Source organism: Betta splendens, chromosome 8, assembly GCF_900634795.4.
Source record: "Betta splendens chromosome 8, fBetSpl5.4, whole genome shotgun sequence".
Lineage (NCBI taxonomy): Eukaryota > Metazoa > Chordata > Actinopteri > Anabantiformes > Osphronemidae > Betta > Betta splendens.
This window is the reverse complement of record NC_040888.2, coordinates 6,670,879-6,679,966: the sequence shown is the minus strand read 5'-3', so window position 1 is coordinate 6,679,966 and position 9,088 is coordinate 6,670,879. Positions and strand designations below refer to the sequence as shown.

The 9,088-nt window shown below is 50.5% G+C and overlaps 3 protein-coding genes across 5 annotated transcripts; 1 reads left to right on the top strand and 2 right to left on the bottom strand.

The window, feature by feature from the left end:
* The first annotated feature begins 5 nt into the window (after positions 1 to 5).
* Positions 6 to 2,076, top strand: LOC114861099 (C-factor-like). 2 transcript variants are annotated; one of them, XM_029160115.2, is made up of 6 exons: positions 6 to 623; positions 768 to 822; positions 936 to 1,123; positions 1,215 to 1,376; positions 1,460 to 1,570; positions 1,791 to 2,076. In XM_029160115.2, the coding sequence occupies exons 1-6, from the start codon at positions 480 to 482 to the stop codon at positions 1,902 to 1,904; spliced, it is 774 nt and encodes a 257-aa protein (XP_029015948.1). In that variant the 5' UTR covers positions 6 to 479; the 3' UTR covers positions 1,905 to 2,076. The 2 variants fall into 2 exon arrangements, with proteins under 2 accessions (XP_029015948.1, XP_029015950.1); XM_029160117.2 differs by having other exon boundaries at positions 768 to 829.
* A 14-nt stretch (positions 2,077 to 2,090) lies between these two features.
* trim35-12 (tripartite motif containing 35-12) lies at positions 2,091 to 4,850 on the bottom strand. The gene is made up of 6 exons (XM_029160097.3): positions 3,810 to 4,850; positions 3,588 to 3,683; positions 3,106 to 3,336; positions 3,013 to 3,035; positions 2,815 to 2,936; positions 2,091 to 2,744 (listed from the first exon to the last, which is right to left on the bottom strand). Exons 1-6 carry the CDS (start codon positions 4,329 to 4,331, stop codon positions 2,185 to 2,187), a joined length of 1,554 nt encoding a protein of 517 aa, XP_029015930.1. The 5' UTR covers positions 4,332 to 4,850; the 3' UTR covers positions 2,091 to 2,184.
* A 141-nt stretch (positions 4,851 to 4,991) lies between these two features.
* On the bottom strand, positions 4,992 to 8,780 carry gipc1 (GIPC PDZ domain containing family, member 1). 2 transcript variants are annotated; one of them, XM_029160110.3, is made up of 7 exons: positions 8,556 to 8,780; positions 7,608 to 8,116; positions 7,314 to 7,499; positions 6,970 to 7,150; positions 6,709 to 6,821; positions 6,548 to 6,629; positions 4,992 to 6,461 (listed from the first exon to the last, which is right to left on the bottom strand). In XM_029160110.3, the coding sequence occupies exons 2-7, from the start codon at positions 7,905 to 7,907 to the stop codon at positions 6,310 to 6,312; spliced, it is 1,014 nt and encodes a 337-aa protein (XP_029015943.1). In that variant the 5' UTR covers positions 7,908 to 8,116; positions 8,556 to 8,780; the 3' UTR covers positions 4,992 to 6,309. The 2 variants fall into 2 exon arrangements, with proteins under 2 accessions (XP_029015943.1, XP_029015944.1); XM_029160111.3 differs by lacking the exon at positions 8,556 to 8,780 and adding an exon at positions 8,425 to 8,542.
* Between the last annotated feature and the right edge of the window lie 308 nt (positions 8,781 to 9,088).

Genomic DNA, 9,088 nt, shown 5'->3' with positions numbered 1-9,088 from the left:
AGCTATTTTCTGCTTCGGTACTGCAACACGGAGCATGACTCACACTAAGTGGCTCTAATTCATCTACATTAGTGTCCCCCCAGCTCATCAAAGACCACCCGGCCCAGTCTTATATAAAGTCAGTCTGAGCCTTATGTAAGTGAAGCTGGAGTGTGACTGGTGTTTAGGGTTGTTTAAATTAAACAGAAGGGTCCGGTTTCCGCTTTTAGTTTGAGCCTTGAAACCTCCTTCAGTTCATCACATCAATATAATCATCAGCACGTCTAATCCTTTCACTTGCCGTCATGAGTTCGTCATGTGTCGCTCCCTAATGCAACGTGCGGGTCATGATGACTGGGCTTTAATTTTGAACGGCCTTGTACATGCACATATTGACTCTGATAAGGTAGGAGTGGCCGAGCCTTAAACATAAATACGAGACCTGGACGCACGGCGGGCTCATTCTGAGAAGAGGAGAACTTTGAGGCAGAGCGAAGGCGATGGCGTCTCAGCCAATCAGCATTCTAATCACAGGAGCCAACAGAGGCCTGGGCCTGGAGATGGTTGAGCAAATACTGCAGGCTTCCCAGCCAGTGAAACAGCTATTCGCCTGCTGCAGAGACCCAGATGGACCCCAGGCTGAGGTGAAAGTCTGCATTCAATACCTTGTCTATTTTTGCCCGAGTTTGTTTGTCGGCAACTGGCAGTGATTGACGGGACTGATCATTTTAAGTACAAAGTGTGTGGGAGTCTCTATCTGAGTCACAACAGCTGTTGTCTATTTGCAGGCTTTGCGGACGCTGGCAAAAAAGCACGCGGACGTCGTCTCCATCGTCCGTCTGGGTACGAGGTCCGCGCGTCGGTTCCGCCGCGCCTCACACGTTGCTTTCCGGTCCGTGCGTGCGAGCGCCCGCTTCACCCGACACACCCCGTGTTCCTCTTTTTGTCTCCGTCAGACGCCTCTGACCTTCGCAGCATCAGACGGGCGACGCAGCGCGTGGGCGCCGCGCTGCCGCCGGGGGGTCTCAACCTGCTGATTAACAACGCGGCCGTCCTGCCCAGAGGCGGCCTGCAGACCACCAGCCCCGAGGACATGCAGAGCGCCCTCCACACCAACGTGCTGGGCCCCGCCAACATCATCAAGGTAGGTCAGCGTGAGCTAAGATGCCTGATTAAAGGCCCTTAGAGCTGTGAAACCTCTCTCTCTCTCTCTCTCTCTCTCTCTCCGATCACAGGAGTTCCTCCCTCTCCTTCGCGCCGCGGTGAGGGCCGGTGGACGAGCGGGGATGTCCTGCAGACAAGCAGCCGTCGTCAACATCTCCGCCTTCCTGGGTTCATTCCCGTCCATAGAGGAGACCTACGACTTCCTGCCGGCCATCTCCTACCGCATGAGCAAGGTAGTGCAGCCCCGTGACCCGGCGGCGTCACCTCACCTCACCTGACCTGACCTCACCCGCCCTCTCTCCGCTCTCCCCCTCAGGCGGCGCTGAACATGCTGACGCTGTGCGCCTCCACGGAGCTCAAGCGAGACGGCATCCTGGTCGCCGCGCTGCACCCTGGCTGGGTCCGCACGGACATGGGCACGCAGGAGGTGAGCTCGTAAAGAAGCTACGATTTCCCATAATGCCGCTTGAGGCGATGCGGCGGTGCAGATGATGAGCCTCGGGCCGGTGGTGCACGTCAGGCAGCACTAGGTGGAGCCAAAGGGAGCAGTGAGGGGCGTTATCGCTGCAGCAGAGATCCGGTCACCTGCCTCCACTTTAACTCAAGCCACCGTGTGTTTGTGCGACCTCTGTGTTTGTGACCACCAGGCCGACATCGATGCCCGGGAGAGCGTGGAGGGGATGCTTGATGTGGTGTTCTCCCTGAACGAGAAGGACACCGGAACCTTTCTGAATTATAAGGGCAAAGTGATCGGCTGGTGAAACCGCGCTGAAGGACAATGATTAGTCACGACGCATACAAAATAGCACAACATCCAGGACTGAAGCGCTGATCGACCTCAGAGACTGAACAGTATAACAGCGACTTTGTTGTTCATTAACTGCAATCAAGCGTGAAATAACCATAACTAGAAATAAAGGAGTTGTAACCGGCGCTATGATTCTCTCTGCTTGATCTTCATTCTCCACACAAACACGCACTGACATCTCAAATGACTTATTTCACGCTTTTAATGTGGTTCCGAGGCCGCCGCCTGCGCGGTCACCACGCCACGCTGTTCCACACCGCCACGTTGGCCGGGCGGATCCTCAGCGGGTCCGGGTTGTTTTTGTTGACGTTGGCCCCGGGGCAGAAGAACGGGTAGATCCTCTCGCTGAAAGAGTCAGAGAAGGTGTAGATGGGCGTCATGCTGACGGGGTCGGAGAAGGCCACCTCCCCGGCGTCGTAGTCCAGCTGCACCCGGACCCGGGTCAGCCGCCCCCGCGGGTGCAGGGCCGTGCTGGGCCTCGTCATGGCCACGTACTCGCCCTCGCAGTGCGAGATCATCCAGAACCCGCCGTCGGGGCACCCCGAGATGCGGCCCTTCCGCTCCACGGACCCCTTGACCACGCCCAGCATCCAGTCGGGCTTGAGGCCCACCTCCACCTCCCAGGCGTGGCGGCCCGACGCGAAGCCCTCGGAGCCCAGCGCGAACACGAAGTGGCTGAAGCGCTCGGGGTTGTCGGGCAGCTGCTGCAGCGAGCCGCCGTTGGCGACGCTGGTCAGGTCCGGGGAGAGGGACAGGCACGGGTAGGCCGTGTTGGGGTCCAGGGTGATGGGGGCTAAAGGGAGCACAACACAAATGATTAGGGTTATTATCAGACAATGAAGGTGGAAATAGTGAGGCCTTACTGTAATGGACCAGCTCCACCAGCTTCTCCCACACGTGGTACTTGAGGGAACTGACATGACGGGCCACGTTTATGAGAACTCCTTGTTTCAGCCTGCCAGGCTCTGTGTGTGGGATCTGTGCTCTGGACACGGGATGAGAAGCCGTCAGGCTAAACAAGGTCAAAACCCACACACGCCGTCCTGCAGAAGCAGCTTTACCTTTTCTTGGTGTTGGTGTATTCCTGAAGGCGAGACAGAGGTCGTTATAAGCGCCGTTATGCAGAGAGGTGAGGTCCGGGAGGTCAACCTCACCTGCAGGAAGAGGGCATCGCTGCAGGCCAGCTGGTTCTCCACGGCCATGACCGCCTGGGAGGAGGCGAGGATGTCTCTGGTGATGCCGTCGGCCGTCCTCCTCACCGTCTCCGCCTTCTCCTCGTACTCCTGGTGCAGGGCGGCGAGACGCGCCGCCTCCTCCTCCTGCAGGAACGCACGGAGCTGCGCGAAGGCGTCCTTAATCTGCTTCTCTGTGGCCTGAGTCTGGTTCTAGCATGGAGGAAAGCGGGCTTCTGTTTATCACCTGATCAAACGAAGTCTATTTTCTGGCCTTATACCAAACCAGTATAACCCTTATAGCCATTATACCCAGTTTAAGTCACACATCCTTCCAATATTCTTACAAACAGACTTTTTAAACATATATAAGCTATCAACTGCCTCTTCTAACACCTTGGCTAAGTGCGGCTCAGCTACGTCAGGTTCTCTACTGTTTCAAGGACCTCAGTATTTATTGATACCTTGATGTGCACAGTTGTGTCATCACACTCCTGCTTGGCCTCGTACAGAAGACGCAGATTCTTCTTCAGGGGCATCAGGTCTGTCTTAAGCGCCGCCTGAGGGGCGAGGGTGGAAACCACGTACGAGAATTAGCCCGTGCTAAACTGGGAAGCTTCTTCCACTGCGACGGTGTGAAGTGTTAACAAGTGGGTTATGATTAACCACACGTAGGAGCGCTGTACCTTGAGATCCTGAGCGCCTTCCTCCAAGGGACACAGTCTGTGTCCCTGGTGCTTCCTGGACGTGTGACACACGCAGCACAATGCTTCGGAATCATCCAGACAAAAGAGCTTGAGAACTTCTCCATGTGCAACGCACTTCACCTCTTGGCCCGGTCCGCCGGCCGCCGCCGCTCCAGCCGCTGGGGCCCCGTGGTCCCTCACAAAGGCGTCGGCCACGTTCTTCAGAGACAGGCTCACCGTGGGCTCCGTCAGCGAGCACGTCCTCCTGCAGATGGGACACTCGCGCTTGGACTTCTTCTTGTTCCAGAACTGCTGCAGACACATCTGGCAGAAGCTGTGGCTGCACTTGAGAACCACCGGGTTCTTGAAGATTTCATAGCAGACGGTGCAGGTCAGCTCCTCCGCCAGGTTGGTGCCCGTGTACGAGGAAGAGGCCCGCAGTCGAGGGGCTGAGGTGACCTTGGAGGTGTTGAAGAAGGAAAGCTTCCCCGGCTGAGACGAAGCTCGTGGGCGCGAGGCCATGGCAGCTTTGTGCAGTTCCGTTCAGCCGCAGCTGCTTGGTGCAGAAATGAGAGCTTGTGGTCGACGGTGGACACTATTTATGAATAACCCAGGTTGTAGATTTACAGACTCGAAGAACAGGTTCATCCCCCATGCAGTACGTGAGCGTTACAGCCTTTTTCCATGAAACGGGGCAAACTCCAGCTGAATCCAATAAAGCCGGATTTCCACTTCAAAATTTAAAGCAAACATGTTTGTGAAAAGGATCAGTTCAATCTGAGAAAACAACAAATGTAGCAGGTATTGTGGTAAAACACCAGTGAGGACAGAAGGTTAACGCGAACCAAAACACCGGCATGAAGCATCAGAGTGTGATATTTAGAATGTAAACACTCTTCAGCTCGGTCTTCTGTCATTTAGTCCCTGCAGTGACCCGGAGGTGAGCGGGACCAGCGCTATCGGGTTTAGGAGAGCGTATCTCATCACATTACCTGCAGACACTCAAATTGGCTCGACTAGTTAAACGTCGTACATATTTCACGAGGACACGGGAGCCGGAGGAACCACACAAACTGGGGAGCGCTGCTGTGAATGCTGGGAAACGTCCCAGCAGTTCACGGCACGGCTGAGTTAAGTAAAGCAGCGCGATGTGTTTAAGGACAGACGGAAGGAAGACGCCCATTCCATTGTTATTGCATTATAATTAGACATTCACAACAGAGTAATACAAAGCCATCAAAATAACGTGTTTTTCTCTGTTACAGTGTTCTAGCATCAGTTTTTCTTAGATAAATCCACTTAAGATAGTCATCAACTCTGAGGAATGACACAACCCTACAAAATAGCTTCAACCATTTGAAAGGGTTTGAAAAGGTGAACACCAACGGTGTTGTAAGACGCAAGTTTACCTACGCTGCCCAATTTCTCTCCAAAACACACACAAGTAGTTTGGTCTCGTTTCGCTTCAACAGTATCCTTGACTTTTCAGCTTTGTGCAGCAGAACCCATTCCTCCATCAAAATGTGTGAATTGCATGAAATGACAAATGAAGGCATCATCTTAAACACTGGAATCTCAGCTCTCACTGTAGTGTCAAAACAATAAAGTAACTAAGACAGTATTAATATCTTCATGAGCTTTGTTCTAAAATAAACATCACTTCATATTTAAAAAAGAAAGAACATGTTAACAAGATCCACAAACTTGCTTTTGTTCCCACAAAATGACGTAATAAATTGTACATTAACACTGATTTTGTGTAACACTGTCAAATGTATGAAAAAAAGGAATGTGCTGTTAAAGTCATTACAGCATGGTAGGTGTTAACCGTGAACAAACCACTGATCATTTAGTCCGGAGCTACAATTTACGACGATCCTTCTGTAAGCACATATTTAACAAAAACATGAAACCAGCTAAATCCATTGTGAGACAAAAATATAACAGCACATGCTTATAAAACTGGTAACAGTAACATCGAGTGATGCAGGAAAATACTGTAGAGTTCAGGGAGGCCGATGCTTCATACTGTGCAATACCTGTGCCACACACCGGTGAGGTGCAGTGCAGTCCCTGTTCACTTCTGTTGCTGGTTTACAGCGCAGTGCAACACAGTGCAATGGGGGGGGGGGGTGTCACATTTTTACTAAGTATCAAAAATCTGCTTCTGTATTCAGTTGTCTTTCACGCTCCCATGTCAGACACTTGTGCTGTACGTATTCCACTGACAGCAACTACAACAGTGACATGCAGGTTCATGGAGATGCTCATCGTTGGGCCGCTAGCTTCAGGAAAAGGACGGAAGACAAATAAAAGCACTTGGGAAATGAATGCGCTCGTTCTTTTCCCATTTACTGGATTCATCCGCTAGGCAGAGTCTGTGGAAATGATACACTCTAAATTAAAAATAAAAACTCGTAACAGTAGTGTTGGTTTTCCTAGTAGTGCTGAACGGTGTGGGCGTCACACGCAGGTTGTTCTGATCCATTAATTACTATGGTTACACCCGCCCAACTTTTGCATCGCCGATGGCGCCCCAGACGTCAAAGACGAATTCATCTGGAAACGCGAAGTCTCCCAGGGTTTCATCTAAAGCCTCTGCGAACTCGTCGGGGTTCTTTTTGTCTTTTCCCAGCTCCACCATGGTAGCGGCTGAGGAGACACAGACAGGACCGTTAGTGACCGCAAACGAGCAAATGACACGACTGAGCGGTTACACAGAGGCAACACACACTTACCCAGTTCACTGTCTCTGATGCCCATGTAGCTCTCTAGCAGGTCGTCCACCTTCTCAATTGCCTTTTCTTCAAAAGCAGAAGGCTGTGAAAAAGATTTTAGCATAAACTCAGGCGATCCCATATAATCACACAGCGCAGGCCTGTTATTACTCAACACTCACCAGTTCCTCTACAGTAGCAGGACCTTTAGATCGCAGCCGAAGGGTTCCTCTGCCGGTCCCCAGCTGAACCCCTGACGCCGACCTGGAGCCTCCAGATCGTTGGCTGATCATATCTACACAAATGGTTTACAACACCTAATGACAACTTTGCACAGTACCTAATTAATTCTATTTTTGTTTTGTGTTTTTAGGCTGCTGCATGTATTATCTAAATTAAACATTCGCCTCATTTGATTTGAGATTTCTTCCTGTGACACGCACCAAAAGCCTTGAGTGGCTCGATCAGCTTGATGGTGAAATCCTTTCCTCTGGGCAACTCCTTTAACATCTTGGCCACCTCGTAGTGTCTGCAGCCAATCAAGCGATGGCCGTTGATTGATTCGATCATATCTCCCACATTGATGACCTGAATCTTGTGGATGATGCTCCCCTCTCGGATTCTCTGAAAGCAGCACACCTTCAGTTAATCAGTACACTCTACCTTACCATGTTCTCTTAAAGTTTTTACCTTCATTCATATTTTGTTGCTATTGGACCACTGTCATTGTCTTTTTTTTGTAATGTAAACAGCAATACATTTTCTGGTCCACTTTAAAGTTCCTCACCTTGATGAAAGCATAGCCAGCTCCATTATCAGTGATTGTCAACCCAAGCGCATCTTCGCCTTTGAAAACATCAATTTCCTTTTTCTGGCCTTTAATGTGCGCAAAAATAAAGTCTTCAAGCCCAATCTGCCCTCCCAGCAGCTTATCCATGTCCACCTTGTGAGTATTCAGTGTGCAGAACATGACCTGTAAAGAAACAGAGAAAAAAGGAAAACTAATCATGCCACCATTTCCCTTGACAGACCAAAGCAAACGCACGTATAGTCACCCATCACAATTAGTAGAGTGACTCACCTCAGAGGGGGGAATCCCAAAAGCCTCACCAATCTTGGCATAGAGCTCCCGCACGTTGCTGAAGCCTTCGATGCGACCGGTGGGGCTGCCGTGAGCGAGCTGGGTGTGGAAAATGAGGCGAGGCCGCAAGCTGCTGGGTGGAGGCGGCAAACCTTCAGAGGTCGCACCCTCTCCCATGCCAACAACACCTCCATCCAGGCCATCCACACCTGCTACATTGAGACCTGCGCGGATGGGCTCGGCCTCCTCGTTCTCAACCAACGGGGATGCCTTCTTCCTTCTTCCCAGACCCAGAGGCATAGTAGTCCAAGCGGGCGGCAGGATGAGCGAAGGGGCAAAGTTATGCTGCACTCCAGGCCAACATACACCTGTTCAGCCAAATCAGTTCAAGGTCTGGTGGATGTGTATGTCAGTGCGATGTCCCTCCAGACCAACTAGACACTGTGCACATTTACCAATCCACACATCAGAGAAAGTCACATAGCTGGATTTAGTCTGTGGCCCCTCAGCTGCAAAACACAAAAAGAAACTCTGGAGTCTTCACACATCAACCAAAGCCCTGGGAACTCAAATTATGCAAACAGGTTCAACATCTTCATACGATTACAGTCATTAAGAGAAGTAATTAATGCTGCAAAGTTGTAAAACAACTTTGCTCATTTGGCGTTTCTTAACAAAAACAACCCGTGAAAAGCAGCTTGAAAATTGTGCAGTGCTAACGTTAGCATGTTGCTAACGTTAGCACTGCACAATTTCACACACTACACTCTCAATGACAACTCTCGTGTAGCTGCTAAATTAGCATGTAGCTACTTACGCTAAATTGGTCACTGTTAATCTTTCTCAGCAGTAAGCATCAATTACTACTACTGGAGTAACGGGTTAGTTAGCTAATTATCGGTGGACGTGATAAGACGGGAGTAAACATGGCAGAGCAGCCTTTCTTACCCGGAGAAGGAGTTTAGCCAACAGTCGTTAGCGCTTCCTGTTAGCTAAACCTGGCAACGGTGTGCTGGGGGGTGAAAACTATTGTAACTAACTGTAATGCTACACTTAAAACAGTTCGTTTGGTTTTTGTCACTCGCTCCAAGGAGCATCAGGCCTGAACTTGGGCTGGACGGACCGAAGCTAAGTACAGGATGTGTGTGTCGGTATGCTGCTGGAGATTTAGCTCTCTGCCAGTCCAGCAGGGGTGGAACCATGACGCCTTCAGGTTTCCTCGTAAATCCCACACCCCCCGTGATAAGGTGGTTCAGTGACGCCAAATACTTAGGGAAACAACTATAAACTTGTTTTAATGGTTTAGATGTTATCTGTACTTCAACAAGCGGAAGATTTGAGTCACGACGTTGCCGTTACTTACTTGTCTGTTTGTTGACTTGTAAGGCAGCGAGAAAAATCATTACAGCAAGACGCAAAATAAACTACGCATAATCGATTATTGTGTTTTTAATCAATATAGGCTTGCTTTATGGTGAGTT